General features: G+C 30.8%; 2 protein-coding genes across 4 annotated transcripts; one reads left to right on the top strand and one right to left on the bottom strand.

Annotated features, from left to right (window-relative positions):
* Positions 1 to 2,117: 2,117 nt before the first annotated feature.
* LOC122567456 (ubiquitin carboxyl-terminal hydrolase puf) lies at positions 2,118 to 15,097 on the bottom strand. Its single transcript, XM_043725973.1, has 12 exons — positions 14,961 to 15,097; positions 14,386 to 14,482; positions 13,919 to 14,267; positions 13,551 to 13,848; positions 12,728 to 13,471; positions 6,644 to 12,632; positions 5,847 to 6,564; positions 5,594 to 5,784; positions 5,343 to 5,520; positions 5,090 to 5,256; positions 4,339 to 5,009; positions 2,118 to 4,270 (listed from the first exon to the last, which is right to left on the bottom strand). The coding sequence occupies exons 1-12, from the start codon at positions 15,001 to 15,003 to the stop codon at positions 3,438 to 3,440; spliced, it is 10,278 nt and encodes a 3,425-aa protein (XP_043581908.1). The 5' UTR covers positions 15,004 to 15,097; the 3' UTR covers positions 2,118 to 3,437.
* On the top strand, positions 14,950 to 18,725 carry LOC122567461. 3 transcript variants are annotated; one of them, XM_043725982.1, is made up of 4 exons: positions 14,950 to 15,083; positions 16,231 to 16,283; positions 16,379 to 16,573; positions 17,062 to 18,725. In XM_043725982.1, the coding sequence occupies exons 3-4, from the start codon at positions 16,430 to 16,432 to the stop codon at positions 17,254 to 17,256; spliced, it is 339 nt and encodes a 112-aa protein (XP_043581917.1). In that variant the 5' UTR covers positions 14,950 to 15,083; positions 16,231 to 16,283; positions 16,379 to 16,429; the 3' UTR covers positions 17,257 to 18,725. The 3 variants fall into 3 exon arrangements, with proteins under 3 accessions (XP_043581917.1, XP_043581916.1, XP_043581918.1); XM_043725983.1 differs by having other exon boundaries at positions 14,997 to 15,087; XM_043725981.1 differs by having other exon boundaries at positions 16,231 to 16,573.
* Positions 18,726 to 18,786: the final 61 nt, after the last annotated feature.

Raw genomic sequence — 18,786 nt, 5'->3', positions numbered from 1 at the left:
TAATACATCATTCTACATTTAACATATTAGAAAACCTGTTTTTTTCTCTATTTAAAATAAAAGATAATTTAATTATAAACATAAATTATCAGCCGAATGAATGAAATGAAATGACATGTTAAAAGATTGTTAAAATAAATTACAAACTCCAGAAATTTATTCTTCGCAATTTAATCAATTACATCATAGAATATAAAATGTTAATATCATAATTCAATGCATCATAATTTTTATATATGCGCAAGACAAAATTTTAAAATATATAATAAGATTGTTCTTGTATACGAAATTTAAAATGAAAAGATTTTATTTATTATTGATCAAAAAACTATACACCTTAAATATATAAATGAATACATAAACGTAAACGCATGCTGAAGATATAAATCTGATAAGATAGTTCTGATATTTTCGGAAGGTTAATAAAATGACAAAAGTATTGTAGGATACCTCAAATACCTTTTTTTATACAGTCTTAACCATCTCTGAATTGAATTAATTCGAAAGCACGAACGTTCTATCGCGTGTACTCCTTTTTTTGTTTTATCTATAAATATGAGAAGATTATCGAAACGCGTTTCATGAGACAAAGGCATTCGTCGCTTTTAATAAATAAAAGTAAATGTAAATGCTTTTTTCTCGCATTAGTTTTACACGATCTTATATTCTTCTTTATACTATTTTTCTTTTTTTGCCTTTTTTTTTGTACATTTTTTACTTTTTGGTTACTACATTTTCGATCTTACTAAACTCAATAAATCACCGCCAGCACATAAAAGTTAAAAATACATGATTTAGTGAAAAATTCATTATACCGTATGTGCGTATATAGTACGCTTGTTATATTCATGTCTGTTGCAAAACCAGCGAATAGATCTACCATCACTAATCACAGTATTTTGATCACAAACACGTATGTCGCATGTTAGAAATACAATTTGTGACATGGATACTCACTTGGATTTCTGTAAAACTACTGAACATAGTTTCTTTGTATTTTGTTTTACATTTCGCTAAAGAATAATATTGATAGCTGAAAAGATGAACATTTTTTTAATATATAATGTTGACGTGCTTGAAAATAATAATTACGCGAGGAAACCTTGACTTAAGCATCACACTTTCATTTTTTATCTCTTTTTAATTATTATTGTTATTATTATTAATACTTATCGAATTTATGTCACGAAGGTTAATTAATAATAATCATGTAATTATTTGATAGTTGTTTCTAAAATCTGTAGTTCATTTCAAAATGCATTCCCAAAAAGCCGTTACTTATCCTATCGTGATGTTGTAATATTTAATCCTTTAATCTGATTTTTTTTTTAAAAGTATGTTTCGTAAGTAGATAAAATTGTACGAAGTACTTCTCGACATATGGTCATTAATTAATTAAGTAACATTAATGTGACGAAGAAACAGAAGAATATCGCACAAGAACACCATGTAATCAACATTCATTGCTTTCACTTTTCCAATCATTCGTTAATTTGCTATTGTATTGTATCGTCGAAATCCAAAATGCGCGCGATGGTTCTTGAACTTCAATATGGACAAGTTATACTTTAGTGCCATTGTCTGATAATAAGCTCAATTATGATGAAAAACATGTCAGTGATTATTGTTCGTATATGTATTGTGCATACATATACTCGCACATTAAGCATATACGTATAATAAATTATGATTTTATATTTAAATCAAGTACTAGGCTATATTATAGAGCTGGATAGAACAATATTTTCGATATTAAAAATAAGAACATTTCAAGAAACATATTTTGTTAAATAATCAAGATGTAATATTTCTAACAAAATTATCAATTAGATACACAATTTTATTTATCTAGATGTAGTTAAGAAAATATATTTCTTGAAATATATGTAATTTATTGTTAAAAATTCTAGTTTTTACTAAACAAATAGACTTATTCAAAAAATTCTAGTTCCCGTTTGTCTTTTCCAATACAAAAATATTGAAAAAATTAAAACTTAAAACTTAATTATATCAACTATCTTTTGAAACAAAAATTCTCAAAAAATATTTGACAAATGGCGGCAAAGTAACTTGTTTATGTAACGAATTAATAAGAAAATAATAAATATATATATATATATATATATTTCCTTCTTTTTTTAATAGCGCACGATTATTATATAGTAATAATAAATATAATAAAGCAGTGCACGTAAATTAAGCGCATACATAACAATTTATACGGATATGTTTCCAGGTTCGTTTGTTACATGTTACAAAAAAATTATATTCAAATAATTTTCTGCTAATTTTTTACGAATGTTTACAAGATTTGATAATGAAATTGTTCATTGGTGATGTGAGATATATTTACTGCGATTATACGAATAGAAAAAGTGATATAGTGATATTACAAACACTAAGACTTTTTACTTGTAATAGTTATAAATAAATGTTTTATCATGATGACAAGAAGTATGGTTAAAACTTAATTTGCATGAAAATCAAACTTTGTTTTTGTGAAACAAAACTCAACTGCCTAATAATTAATAATATTCTGCTTTTATAGTTTTTGGAGAAAACGATTAAAAATATCAGAAAATATATCAAAATTGTTAGCACATTGTTCACTTATCTAAATAAAAAACTAAATGTCTCCTATTATTACATTAAACATAAAAAAAGTTTATAGTGTAATAATTCACGTAAATTTGTTTAGGAAGATATGTCGAATAAGATGTGCAATTTTTATGTAAAAATACTCATTCACAACTCACACAATTAATTATCTGGAAACGTTAAAAATATAGTGGAAGTATGTTACAATGACAAATTAATGAAATCTATAGATTAATGTGTAAATAATATTTAAACATATAAAATTTGAGAGCTGCTTGAAAAATATGCTATTTTATATTTTATGTTAAACGATTGAAAAAACCCTGTAATATCTTGCAATATTGAGATAAGCACAGAAAAACGATCATAATTTTAACAAAGATTTTATGATTATATTTCTTAAATTATTTGAAGCTTTGCACAATTCCTAGTATTGAATATTGGGTAATTTATATGTATTATCATTTACATTACCAGAAGATGGACAATCTCACAGCACTAACGAACATTTGTTGTATAAAATGAAAATTGTTTAGCCCCAATTGATAATTTGTTTTTCCTTCTTTCTTGAATATTTTAATATAACTTAAATAAACAAAGATCTTATTTACCTACATTTGGAAAATAAATCGCATTTGATACATACATATATATGATATAATAGATGTATCTTTTTCTTTACAGAACACAAACGCACTAAAATTTTTTTGTCCATTTAGATCTTGAATGTATTAATGAATTTTCATCTTGTTACTTTAAAGAATCACACAGTTACACATAATCTTAGTCCTGTATTGTATGCTTCTATGATAAAAGCACCATTTAAAACACATAGAGAATTAGTTATTTTTCGTTTGCAATTGCACAATAGTTTGCAGGTCGAGAATTGTCTTTTCCAACATTTCAAACCAAGAAACATTAGTTAATGAACATCGCAATTGGTTCGTACAATTGTTGGTTGTCACAGTATCAATTAAACCCGGAGATATCTCACTGATGTTTGTAGGAATATTTTCTGCTTGAATATTATTTCTTGATATGGTTTTATCATCTCCAGAATCAGAGGAAGTCATGTCATTTACTTCTACTTTGTCCTTTTCTTCGATGTTTATGTTTGAAACGTTTTTCTGTTTATTAAGTTCTTTGATTGGTAGGTGCAACTCTTTGTCAGTGGTTTCATTGTTTTCATTCACCATAAACTTACGCTTTTTCGTAGGGGCTTCTACTTCCTGTTGATTAGATTCTTTCACTTTAATGGCTCTAGTTCGGGACAAGAGCGTTTCTAATGCTGGTAACAAGCTACTTGGTGGTTTCAGTCTTGTACTGCTATTATAGACAAGAGCCAAAGCTCTTAAGTCTCCCGTTAATCTATGTGCAGATGCTTGAATATCTACTGCTTCCACCATTGCTACCATAGAACTAACTAAATTGTCAATAAGTAAGCAAGTTTGTTCAGTCAATACATGATTAGCAAGTTTTGGAAAGAAAGTCTTGAGAAAAGCATGAATTGCCGGTATTCCTAATGACGATCTTTCATCTAGTAGTACAGCATCTACATAATCCACTGTATAGGAAGAACAAAGAAGAGATGCAATATGTTTTCTGTCTATGTGTGTAGCAGCATGAACATCTAACCATAATCTAGGAAATAGAGCTAAGTGCAGTGGAACACCTGTAAATAAATAATATTATTATTAATTATATTAATTCTATAAATTTTAGACAATAAATGATATTTACCTTCAAATCCTAACATAGCGCTCAGATTAACTAATGTATCTGTCATACAATCATTATTTATTGCTAATCTGCACATTACGTCGATGAGTTCGTGATATGGTAAATAAAATTCGAGTAAAGCATTATCATATTCTGGATCTACTCCTTTTGACGCCTCTAATTGAGAGTGTGGTACGGCCATTTGAACCATCGGTCTAGCAGGTCGAGTAGGCATCTTTCCTGGAGGAGTAGATCTTCTTGGAAGATACGGGCCAGGTGGAACGGCAGCGTGAGATTCTTGAAGAGCTGCATGGCAGTGTGACAGCAATGGTGCCAAAATTGAGATCGCTTCAGCAGGAACAAGCATCACAAGTTCTTTCAAAAGATCTATAGCAAGATTTCTCATATCCGGAGGATTGTATGTATTTAACAATGTTGCTAATTTCCGCAGAATATCTGGCCATTCTTTACAATTCGCTAATATATTCCTTGCATCAGGTCCATCTCTTGCAGTTCTAATACATCGTACAAGTTCGACAATAATAGCTATTAGTTCAGCTAAATCACCAGCAACATGACACGCTGTTGCTTCATGATACATAATATGCAGCATATGAAATGCTTCCAAAGCCATACTTAATCCTCCATTATATACAACATAAAGCCTATCATCATCTGATTCAATCAGGATACTGTAAGGTATTGACTTTATCAATTTGTGTTTTGAATTGGTATATTAAAATAAAAAGAAATATCATTATAAATATTGTACCGAAATGCAGAAATAAGTGTAGCCCAACATGATCGCCCGTCTAATCCTTGTAAGTACGAAGATAAAGTTCCTCTCCTAAACGATGCAATTTCAGCTTCTTCCTGTTCTGTTTGATCAGGATGTCTTGCAACCAACAATTGCATTAATTTAAATAGTTCGTCCACAGCCTATAAAAAAGAGATATTTTATGTTTTAGATATAACTTTTATAAGTAAAGCAAAATAGATTTTAAATCTATTAGTAGAAATCTTACAGTCGAATATTGAGTAGGATGAGGTGTTATGTTTTTGAATGCCCATTGAATATTTTGATGTGCAGCTAGTTGCCTTGTAAAAGTGCGTGATTGTTGACAGCATAATCGTAATAAACCGTAGTAAGCAGGTAACATTACTCTATTAAATAATACCACATCCTGATCCTCATGATCAGCACTAAAAAGACATGTAAAACTTCAAAAAATATTCTGCGATCGTTTATAACCATATAAAACAAAATTATGCGTACAGTATATAATTAAATGCAATATTCTTAGTTATATGAGGATTATGAAGTATAAGAGCGACATTTTCCGGACAATCAGAACAAACGTGGTACCAAAACAATAGCACAGCTTGTTTATTATGATGCACTGGAATGCTAGGCTCAGATAGTTTCGGGTGAAAAAGTGCCCATAAGTCATTCAAATATTGTCCAAACTGGAAGTAAATATTATATAATGAAGTAATTATACTAAGATTTAACATTATGCAATGCTTACCATTAATTTTTCTGTCTTAGAAATGACACAATATGTAAGTAATGCAAAATAGGCAGTGAGTTTCATTGTACCATGAGTTTGTATATCAATATAATGTCTCGCTGGTTGCAATAATCGTAGAAGTGCTGTATATATTTTATGCAAAATTAAAGTAGCTTCTGGAGATAATTGTAGTTCTCTAGATGTATTGCATCCTAAACCTAATCTATGAGCACTACGATAACCTTGTCTGAAATGAGTTGACGGAACCAATGATACGAGAAGAAAAGCAGCTGCAGAGCGAACTCTTTGATTTGAATGTTCTAATAGAAAATGTTGTAACCACGTGTCTAATCCTTGTAATACCCAAGCATGTGCAAGTTTACTTCTTGTAACGGCTAAAGCTAGCCATTCTAGTGCTCCATGTGGAGCAACTCTAGCTGCTTCCCAAACTCTGCCTAAAATCAATTGCGTCATACAGGGCAACCCACTTAATCCTGAACTTTCAGTTAATAATGTCAGAAGTTTGAAGAATGGTTGGCAAACATCTGTATGTTTTGTTATAGCTTGAAATATCATTGTTACAATATGTATTGCCAGTCTATCATTCCAACGACATAAAGATTGTATCAAATTTCGCGTCTGGTTGAGATTGATGACATCTCGCGTTTGCTGATACAAAAAGGGAAATCCTTTACCTCCTGCTACAGCGCTAAGATCTGCTGGAGACAATGCTAGTCTGGAAAGTGAAAATATAATATGTATATAAACATATGATATAGTTTTTATATTAAATAAAGTAAAACTTATTTAACTACCTGTGATCGGGTCCTCTACTACGTTCAACCAAAGTTGCTATTAAAGTGATCATTTTATCTAAAGAAGCAGGTCTTAACTTCTCTGTTGGCATAGCAACAACTTCTTCTTCTTCTTCTTCTTCACTGACTGCATCAACAAATTCGTGTGTTTTATGTCCAAGATAAAAATTTACCATAGTTGATATAGCTTGTACCCTTATTAGAAATAGAGTTTCTTCCTCGCCCATTTTACTAAATTCATATAAAAAACTGAAATATTCAGTAAGATGTTTCAAATGTTGTTTTGCATGTTCCATAAGAGATAAAAGCATTCTGACAAATCTTGTCACGCAGGATCGCGTGCCGACAGTATTTACGTCATTCTCTTCATCACAAAGAAGATATAAAGGTGCTTGAGTAGCGCGCAAACGTTGTATCACGTGTATGCATAGCCTTTGAAACATTTGTCTTACCATTTGATTAGGGCACTTGACTAGAATTTGAATTGGCCACCACGAATCTCCAGCCATCTTTTCAAGAAATCTAGCGCATGCACCAGCCGAACCATTAAATTGTTTTGTTAATAACTCTACCCATTGCACCATAGTCGGTTTCTCCTTAGCATGAATAAAAGTTTCCATAAAAAATGACGTGGAAAGATCTGCTGACATTTCTGTTATGTCAGATTGTACAGAAAGTAATGTTTGTGGTATATAGCCACATATTTGCCACATAAATGTAAAATACGTATGTTCAAATATATTTTTATCTTGTAAAAAATGCATGTTATCCTGCCATATCCAATCTTCAAGTTCTTTATTTAGTTCCAATGGTGGTAATTTATTAGTATTTTTATGAGTTAACGAAGAAGGTTGTCGTCCATTTGGACTAGAAACAGTGGCTTCTTCCTCTTTTGCTTGATCACCAGGATCAGCGCACCATTCGTAAAATAGCATATATGCTGAATTCGTTTTTTCAAAACTGAAGTCCATAAACTTATCCGTAACGGAATCATAGGTTTTACTGGTCATTTCCCCTCCAAAGCACTCTGCCGCTATTTGATTTGGATCAAATGGTTTAACTTCTGCATCATTAAATAAAAACCATTTATCTTTATTAGGGGATGTACGATCTCTAATAAAACTATAATAATGTCCACCATCAGCTGTGCCAGTATGAACTGTTACACCAATTAAATCATATTGATAATGTTCCATTTCTGCATCATCATTGTCTAATTCTGATTGACAGTCACTTTCAGATTTTCTCTTTTCAGATGCCTTTTTTTCTTCCTGATAATGCTGTGGCATGAGTTTTTTCTCAACATATCCAGACATATCTAATCTTAATGGAAAACTAAAATGTGTATTTACTTTTTCCTTTAACATGGTTCCCATATTAAATGTATATCGCATTGTATTAAAACACAATATATGTGGCAACTTTTTAAAACAAGCTCTCTTTTCTGCTCTTGCTTTTTTACCACATTGTGAACATGTATACATATTATCTCCTTCCAAAGTATCTTTAACTGTAACTTCATCTAAACTTTCGTAAAGATTTCTCATATCTGCCACCTGGCAACGTACAGTATAAAATTCTTCAAGAGTTCTACTTACATGTTCGCAATCTAATGATACGACATTATTAGATATTACACCACAGAATAATGTCTTCACCAAGTTCTTTAAATCTGATGTCATTTCTTCTAATTTAGATACAAGATCTATAAAAAATTCAGCCATATCCTTTTGTTCTCCAGTATTTAAAGGCTCATGATTCATGGTATATACTCGACAAAAGCTTCGAGGATTATACGCTTTTCTCTCGGATTCTAAAAGATAGGCAAACATTCTTTGTAACTCTCTTAATGTGAGTTGATGTTTATTTGCTCTATTACAATCAGCCCCTAATATAGAGATGCGTGCTTGCGGCATCATATATAAATGCTGCATACAACTAGCCATGTAACATGTGGCACCTAAATTTGTTAGACCTACATATCCACAATCAGAACGTCCATCTTCATGTGGCCAGTAATCCCATGGATATGGAGAATGAGGGCCAGGTTTATGTTGAGCTAATAATTTTTCATGCAGAATTCTATAATTATCAGGTGCAGATTTTACAAGTTCGACTAAAAGATCAAAAGCTGCTGATCTGGAGACTTGACTTTTACATTTCGGAACATGTTTTGATCGAGGATTAGGTAATGCAAATAGAAAATCGAATACTTCATGTAATAAATTTTGCCCAATCTTTCCTTGTTTGCAAGGTGGATTATGTGTCATGATATTGCAAGTGAGATTTAATAATCCAATTAAGCCATCATCTTCTACTGTGTTATGACGTGTTTCAAGATGGTCTCTATTTAAAACTGAATCAATAACTCTTATTGCTAGGATTTCAAGATCTATTGTTAAATTGGAATCATCCGATCCTTCTTTGATAGCTTCTTCTGGGAGAGCATCAACTAATCTGCAAACAAGCCAAAAATAATCCCTACAAGCAGGTCCATATGGTTCTTTTCCCTCTTCGAGTGCGGAATGTAAGTGCAACGGTAAATCCGGTTTTCGATGAGAAGGTTGCATTGCTTCGGCAATTACCAGATATTCCAACAATGTATTTAACATTGGAACGATTAAACTGGGATTACCAGAATTTTCATCTTCAGATCCTGTAATCCCCAGACATAATCTATACAGTGCTGTACAAACTTCTCTTCTTACTTCTGGTTCGGGATCTTCCAATACTAATCTTCTTAACCAAGTTTTCCCAAATGGTTCTGATGATGAAAAAAGATACTGCTTCACTGTTTCATCACTATGTACCCAACAAACTAATAAAGCCATAGCATAATGTATAACTTGTGATCTTCCAAAAAGTCCTGTCTTGTAATGATTTGGATCCCTTGGCAGTGATGCCTCATTTAATATACTTGTTATTCGAGGCATAACAGCTTCAACATTCATCATTGAAAGCATCACTTCGTTCAGTTTAGGTACAAACTTTTTATCTGCTTTACTTCGTTTTTTCTCTTCTTTAACAACGCCCAAATAACACAATTGTTTTAGTAAACTAGCGAGACAGTCCTGCTGCCACTCACTACCATCACCTTGTTCCAAGCATCCAGACATAAAAATATCAAATAAATGACGCAAACCTCCATGCTGAACAAACAATGTAGACCAAGCAACATCCTTCTCTTTGTCTTCATGATTATCATCTGTATCACCATCACCCTCATTACCAGATGCGCTGGATGTACAATTTACAACAGAAGGCTGGTTTGTTGTACTATGTCTACTCAACGACTCTACTATATATAAAGAATACATCAATTTTTGAGGACTAGCAGGATCTAACAATTCTGGCAAAGTTGTTTCTCCTAGTTTTTTAAATCCTCTCAATAAAGTTGGACTAGTTGGTAGTAATGTTAATGTATCCCAAACTCTTCTTGAAAGTACCTGTGCTTTTGTATGAGGAATTTCCTGCCCTCCTTTGACAACCGTTTTCATAGCACTTAAAGTTCTCATTAGTGTAAATAGTTGTTCAAAATACTGCGGACGTAATAATAATAATGTCGGCAAAGATTCTCGAGGAGGTGGTGGTAAAAGAGATGGTGAATCCACATCTCGTTTGTTACATCTACCTGTACCATTACCTCGACCAGCGCCGGGAGAAATGAACACTAGTTGGCCATCTTTAAATCCCATTTCTTGCAATGTCTTTTCATCAAAATCAATAGTTAATTCCTGACCTTGTGTAATCATTCTAATTGGCCCATCAGTAAGTAGAGAACCTAATACTGAACCATTATTTTGATTCGAATTTGTAGTAGATGTCGATTTCTCTTGATTATTTTGTGTATCATCCCACCATTTAGCAACTTCGGCTCTCAGATCAGCTACATAATCAGTACTCAGAAGAGTGAAACTTGTTTTTTCAGGTATTCCCGCAGGTTGTACAAATATTCTTAGCTGTTGACCTTTCTCTGAAGTGTTCATAGCAACGTGACTACCAGCACCTCTACCTTCCAGTATCCAGCGACGTAAATGATATGCGTAGCGTTTTCGGAACGCTTCTAAATGTGTTCTTAATAGTAACAAAGCTCTTTGTATGCAACGTAAACTAGCTTCTTCGTTCATTTCCAAATCAGCACTAGCTGCAGCAAGATGAGTCATACATTGTGAAACAAATTCTGCCTCTTGGGTTAATTGTCTAGACATGTAATATCCATTTAGATATTGTATAGCCGCCATACTGACATCTGTGCTTTTAGCTTTTAATGCAATTCTCCACAAGAAATCCATACCAACTGAATCTACGTCTCTTAAAGGTCTATCCAAGTGTGCAGCAGCTAAACGGGCTAAATTACATAATTGTTGGAAAAGACTAAGGCCTGTCATACTAATAGTTTCGGGTGGTAAACTTGGTAATTTACGCATACATAAATGTTTAAGCGTATCCATTCCAAGTGCATGCTGTTCTGTTGATTTTGCTTGACTAAGCAACCAACTGAAAAGTTCATCAGCGCATGTTGTGTCTTGTGACAAACACTGCCATAATATATCGACCTGTTCGAGACTTAGACGAAAACAATCAGGTGAACCTAAAGGTGAAAAAATAGAAGATAAGAACTGTAGTCGAACTTGTATTTCTGTTTGATGGGAATATAAGTTATTTTTTGGCCCTGTATTAGTGTATGTTTTCAGATTATTAAAGAAGTGTTTCATCATTCCACGTTCACGATCGGCCCACGTTGTTATCGTATGTGCGTCCATTGTACCAAATTGCTGGAAACTGGCAAATAATTTAGGTAATAATCTTAAAGATACAACCACAGAACGATTGGTTGCAAGATTTTCTAAGCAACCTTCTATGAATTTCATAGGTATTAATCGATCAACATTGTAGCAAAGAAGATTGCATAAACCTTTCTCAGCTTCCAGAGCTAAACCTTCTCCTAATTGACCAATTTTATCATCTTGCAGAAGATCCCATAATAACGTATTTCCAGGCTTACATACAGTGTCCAAGTTGAATTGGGAACTAACACGTGTTACCGTTTGGCGAATACTTCTCACTTGTGGAGCGCGACAAACAGATCGTCTAATGGTCATTGTTGGATGAGAATGGTGAGGATGATAAGCCTGCATTTGTATAGCTGTTAAATGACGCGCAGCCAATTGAGCTAATTCCTCTTCACATCCACTTTCCTCTCCATCAAAATCTGCCATATTTTTTTCACTTTTGTTAGATATTCTGCTACTATAAGATCCTTCTTCATCTGAAAGCATTTCATCTAATCCTGAAGGCAAAAACGTAGGTCCAGTCGCATGTACTAGACCGGCAAGTTCTGATATAACAGCTCCAGGTCCATCGGGTGCTCCGAGAACACCAGCTACGTCACTATCATCTTCATCATGCGAGGTATCTGCTGAGTCAGGAGCTCGGTCTACATTATGGCCTACTAATGACATGTATTTGTTTTTGTTAGCTCTTCTTAGGAGTGTTGCTGTTGTTGGAACTTGTTGATCACTTGGATCTAAAGCCATTGCTTGCTGTTTTACACGATCCAGCGCATCAACACCTTTTGGATCATCTATAGAAACTAATCCACCAGTATCCAAAGTACTGTTTAGTACGTCCTCTGGCCTATATTTCATATCTAACATTAACTCTTTAGTTTTCACATTACTTTCTTCATTAACAATCCCTTCTAATGTCTTATCTGCAGTAACTAGTGAACGTTTCTGAGGTTTTTTCCGTTTTCTTAATACTTTCCTCTTCCTCTTTTCTATTGCAACTGTTTCTTCTGTGTTTGATTTCTCTGTGTCTGCTTCTGCATCTGACCCACTCTGTTTTTCTTTTATATCATCTTGTATACTACATGCAGAATCTTTTATTGATTCAGTAAAACATTCAGATTTTTCTATTACAGGATCTTCTCCTTCATTCGAGCTTGTTTGTACAACTGCTGTACCCACACCTTTTGCTTTAAACGGACCTATTAATATTTATGTTGTAAGTCACTTAAAAATGTTTTACATTTAAAGACAAAAGTATTAAATATTAATTACATATGGGTAGATATTATCTTACCTTCTCCATCACTACTATCCCCTCTTGCTTGTTTTCGTGGTGAAGGTCCTTCAGATGGAGCAGGACTGGGTTCTTCTTCATCCTCATCTGGACTACTTCCATCTATTCCACTAGGATCACTAGTACTGCTACCACCTATACCACCATTACCTCTTAAAATTTCTCTGTTTTTTATAGATAAACCTCTTGGATACCCTGAACCACCTGCTGTCCAAATAAATTTTATCAAAGCAGATGACAGGAATAAACTTTGTTCTGTGTGGTCCTTCGGCTCCAATTTTCCTAATAAAGAGTATAAATGTAAAACTGGAGTTGGAGCTAAATGTTTCACTAAGGGTGCCAATAAATCATATACTGGGCGACCACAGTGTTTCAATTGTGCTGCTTGCCACATAGTATCCATGTCAGAACATGTAATTCTACCTTCCATAGCTAAGAAACTTAGTACAATATGACTTTGTTTAATAACCTCTACATGCAAATTTGGTCCAAATATATGAGCTATTATATTATTTTCTGTTAACCAAGCAGCCAATGCATGGCCTACTTGTTCCACTTCAGCGACAGTTTCACTATTGCAAAGTTCATTGAATGCAGTGATATGAGCATTTATCTGAGCTATTCCTGCTAGTCTCATAGTTAAAGTTGTACTAGTAAAATATTTAAATGCTAGATCCAATCCATCACGATCAAAGCTTGGTAAAACAGCGTCGATAGGATCCTTTACAGCGCTCCACATGAAATCTAAATATAGAAGGTTATTAATTCAAACTCGAGAATACACGCCTTAAATTATTATAATCTTATTTATTCCAAAATTTACCTGCCATCGTTCTAACCGCTGGTGTGCGTAATTCTTTATCTGCTAAGCGACACATATATTTCATAACACGACTGCGTAATGGTATAAAGAGCTGAATAACACTACCATAATTCAACCAAAGCTTTAAGTTACAAATCACTACAACCATTGAATGTGCAAGACTAACAGGTAATGTATTTTCCATATCAAAACAAGCAGACATTAAATTGAAACCACCTTGATGACAAAATATGGAAACTGCTCTAATTAAAGGAGCTGGCACTTCTGGATCATGAGGCTCACAATATCCTCCTTCATCCTTTAAAATAGTAAAAAATAATGTATAAATGCATGGATAAAAAACAATACTTCTTATAGTAGTATATTACTTTTACTGGAGCTAATGGATTAATTGCACCACCATGTTTCATTGCAATGTAAAGAGGAAAATTTAGTAAAAATATTTTTGAAAGAAGATGATACAATTTTTCTCTATCTTGTTGAGACCAGTTTTGTTTTGTTTCTGTTTCTGTTTGTGCAAAATCTGAGTTTTCTACTTTATTTTCATCTGTTTTTCCTTCTTCTTTTTCGTCTTTGGGTGATACTTTTCCAACGTTTGTTTGCTGACCATTCTGTTGTATAATTTGTAATTGTTGTAACGTACATAATACAACACTTTGAGTTAATCGTATAAATCGATCAAAATTTTTTATTTCTCGATAGCAGCACATGCATTGTCTATAAAAACAAAAGAAAACAAGTTGTACTAAAATAGAAGTAAAACAATCTTATTAAGTATTTATATCAATTCAAATGTTTGGTTTATATGTTATAAAAAACAAAAATGGAATCAGACCTTTGTACCCACTGATTAACATAATGTAATGTAGTGTCCACATCCGAAATACAAAGTGTTGCCAATCCATCTTGTTCCTTCGATGATCTTTCATCATCTGGATATATATTATAAACAAACAATAAACAATACGAAAATTTAAATAAAATTGCTATAAATATATATAAATAAGATTAATGTATCACTATTCTAATCTATCACCATTTCTTATATATCAAACATTTATCTACTTTAATGTGTCGTACAATTTTACTACTAATTACGACCTTTGAAAATATAAAACATATTTTAATATTTTATTATTTTGTATATTTAACGTTGAAGCGTGTTCGTGCATAAGTTGATAAATTTTAAAATCATACATAGGCAAATAAGGTTATAAATTATAATGTTATAAACGGACTTTTATAGTAGAAAAAGTTAATTGTAATTATGAATCTGGTAGATTTTTTTACAACAATTTGTTACTAGATTGTTTATACTAGGACATTAGTTGTTGATACGAAATTAAAATTTACAACATGCAGCATAATACACTAGGTTAACATGAAAGGTATAGTACACATTTTGCTTACAGGAGAGCAGAAGGTCGTGAAAGTCAACACATACATCGCACATGGTTTTCTTCCTTTAGCCTCTGAAAAGGCTTTTAATCACGTCAAGTTCATCACTCAACTTCACCACCGTCCATCGCAAAAGTTGGTAATATTATTAAACATTTGTATTCTTGATTATCCTCTCAACACTTGATTAATTCGTTAGTCACCATATTGCTTTTTTACGCAGCTGCGTTCACTTGCCGCTCACTTCAGATGAGCAACAGTAAATATCTTCCTCTACTTTTTTAAAAATCTTTCATACCTATAGACAAATGATATAATAATGATAAACTACTTCACTTTATTGTTGAAGTTCACAAATATCTTTATCCAAATTATTCCTAAAAAATTGTAATCTTTTACTTAACCGTATGAATGTCATTATGACAGAAGACAGCTGATCGCCGCCATATTTTATTGAAATAATGTGATATTTAAAATGATCCCATCAGTACTTTAAACATTAATAAGATGTAAAAAATAAAACATTATTTTTTTCATTTAACCTAATGATGTATAGAATGAAAAAGTCTAGCCCCAATTTTTTTCTAACCTCATATTTTTTTAATTATTTTGAACTTGAAAATTTATTTAAAATAATATATAATTTATTTTATATTTGTTTTTGTAACATTAACATCAATAGTGTAATGTAGTGTTGCTAAATACATAAATTTTATTAAAAATCACAATTAGAAATTTACTTATGAGATAGAAATACTATCGATAATGATTACTATAAATATACCATAAATACATTAATAAATGAGGCAATAATATTAAATAACAAATATTATATTAAAGAGCTAATAATACATTTTTTAAAGTTTATCAAACAATAACTGTGAATTGTTTAAATAGAGTGAAAATAAAATAAATGAAATTATTTTTATTTTGTTTATATAATATTATATCAATTAAATCTTATAATGTATTAGGGAATAATCAATGTCAAAAATATCATTTAAGAAATTAAATCTATTAATTTTTTTGTTTTAGTTATAACTTTTAAGACTTTCATTGTACAACCCTTAATTCTATTATAATGAAATATTGGTTGTAAATTTTAAACATAAAAATTCCTTTTTATAATTGTGTTATAATTCATATATATTTAATTATATATATTTTCATTTGATTAAATATATTTGTATTGTGTATCTAATTTGTATGTAATATCAGGTAATATGTACCAAGAAAAAAGATATACATATGTACTCATAAGCTATATTATATGTATGTACAGTTCGGAGGAGAGTAGTAGAAGAATACAGTGCTGGTAGCGCCAGTTGTCCAGAAGTATGATAAACAATCTTGAAAGGAGCATAACATCTTGTGCGATTTCATAGAATAAATCTTTGTGTGAAGATATTGACGTGTGTATTGGGTTATAGGGTGTCGATAAGTGCCATACGAACAAGAGTAAATATTAATAAATAATCGAAATGGGTAGCACGGATAAAGCTGAGATCACGGGTTTTATATGCAGACTTTGCAGTAAGATGAACCGTTTCGTGATCCACATATACGGTGAAGAGGGTGAGAGAATGAAACTTGCTGAGAAAATAAATGCATATCTTCCAATTACGGTAAAAATCATTATCTGCTTTGTATTTTTTAAAATTAGACTTTCATCGATATTATTTTTTAATAAAATTTTCATACTTTCTGCTACAATATATTCTGTGTATGACTGGTTAAGATTTCACTTTATTTGAGTTACATTTATGGTTTTTTTTATATGAATTTTTTATCGTATTTGACAGTTCTGGCTTAAACACAACAATAATTGAGAAATTGTAAAATTACATAACATAATGATAAAAATAGTTTGTTTATTACAAATTTATTAAATCTTTCTAAATATAAATTATATTTAGAATAGAAATATATATTATAGCTACATTAAATCAGAGAAAGATTAATTAATTGTGATGTTTTAAAAGTTTCATAAATAATGTTTTCAGTATTTTAAAATATAATATATATAAAGATGTATATGTGTATATATGTCATATAATGAATATTTTTTATATTTAGTTTTGAAAAATACAATTTTTACCCTTTTGTCATATAGGTAAACATGAATGATCCATTACCTAAAACGGCATGTCTACATTGTATTGAACGGCTTGAAGCTCATCATGAACTAATGGAACAATTTTTCTTAGTCAAACGAAGGTTAACTACTCAGAATAAATCATCAACAGTTGCATCAACCTCTACACAAACCGCTGATACTGTACCAACATCTAGCCCACCTCCATGTTAACATATAGAATTAAAAGCAGAATTTCTCGCTCAATATTATTAAACATTTTCTGTATATCTTATTTGTATTGTTATTTTAGTAATTTATTACTAGGGAAACAAATTTTTTTTTGTTAAATGAAAAGATATATATATAATCGATTAATTGATTCAGCAATCTATAGAATTATCTTTAAAAATTTTATAAAAAATTCTCTTCTTAAAATATGTTTGTGATGTGCAAATTTAATTTACTGTATAAACATTTTTATTTTTTACACCAGATATTACAGATATTTTTTATTCATACTATAATATAAAATATATGAATAATTATAATTTGTTTGTATTTCACATTTTCAAAAAAATTGGAACTTTTTTTCTTGACTAGTAATCAGCAATAATAAAGTTATAGATATGTTTATGTAAAAGATATATCCAATGAATATTTTTAAGCATGTTTAATAATGTTCAGATTATTGAATTAATATTTTATTTGATGTATCTTGTATAGTTTTTATTAATAGAAATTTTTAAACATCTTTTAATACTCTAGGATAATATTGTTTCTTTAATAGATCTATATTGCTGGTGTACAAAGATAAATAGATAGATATGTCAAAGTGATTTCTTAGAATATTAAATGATGTTATATTATACAATTGAATGTAAAAATAAGAAATTTAGTTGGCAAAGTTTTTAATAATATTATCTATTAGATACATACAAGATTGTCAATACTAATGTACATTAAACCAATCATGTTTCCTTTGCTATTAAATATCAATAGTTTTAATACGTCAACTTTTATATATAATAATATGGTACAAAGTATAATGACAAAAGTATCTGCATAATTATATTATATTAACATATATTATTCCACAGAGTTTAACAAAATTTGAATGTTTACCTCTAAGTTGCAATATAATAAATAATTTATAAAAATTTTTAAATATATAGAACTTTGATTAATTACAGTATTTTACATTATAAAAACCAAAAATCTTTATAAAAATGACACAAGGATAAATGATACTACTATAATTTGTTAAGATTATTTATTTCTTAACAATATTTGCTAACACAATTAAATGTTATGTGGAACAATATTATTGGTTGGCGACACAATCCATATTGTGCTTACTATATGTATTATTTGACATGTAATTCATCATTTACAAAGAGAAAATTTGTTTTTAGAAGACAAGGTTGTGTTCGTCACTCAATCATTATTGTAAAGCCTTAAATATTTTAACGTTATTTGAGAAATTTTACTTTATTTTACCTTTTTATTTAATATATCATTATCACTGCATAAGAAAAGACAATATAAATTTGTTATATCTGTGATCAATATGTGTATATAATATTTTACCTATAAATGTAGCCAATATTCTCAAATTAATGACTGATAACCTGTATAATAGTGTTTTCCTATAAATATTACTGCCTAAATGTAAATTGCAAATAATAAATTATAGTAATGAAGGTAATGATAAATCATAATAAAATAACGGCTGCACCTATATAAAATCTGTTTAGGATGCAT

This window comes from Bombus pyrosoma, linkage group LG5 (assembly GCF_014825855.1).
Source record: "Bombus pyrosoma isolate SC7728 linkage group LG5, ASM1482585v1, whole genome shotgun sequence".
Classification (NCBI taxonomy): domain Eukaryota; kingdom Metazoa; phylum Arthropoda; class Insecta; order Hymenoptera; family Apidae; genus Bombus; species Bombus pyrosoma.
This window is presented reverse-complemented; position numbering and strand designations above follow the sequence as displayed.

Excerpts from the sequence above, each read along its gene's own strand:
- LOC122567456 (XM_043725973.1), bottom strand. The coding sequence starts at position 15,003 with ATGTGCGATGTATGTGTTGACTTTCACGACCTTCTGCTCTCCT. Across the intron at positions 14,483-14,960 it reads TCACGACCTTCTGCTCTCCT|ATGATGAAAGATCATCGAAG; the intron begins GTAAGCAAAATG and ends ATATATATCCAG. Across the intron at positions 5,521-5,593 it reads ATTGCATTTAATTATATACT|TGCTGATCATGAGGATCAGG; the intron begins GTACGCATAATT and ends ATGTCTTTTTAG.
- LOC122567461 (XM_043725982.1), top strand. The coding sequence starts at position 16,430 with ATGGGTAGCACGGATAAAGCTGAGATCACGGGTTTTATATGCAGACTT. Across the intron at positions 16,574-17,061 it reads ATGCATATCTTCCAATTACG|GTAAACATGAATGATCCATT; the intron begins GTAAAAATCATT and ends TTTGTCATATAG.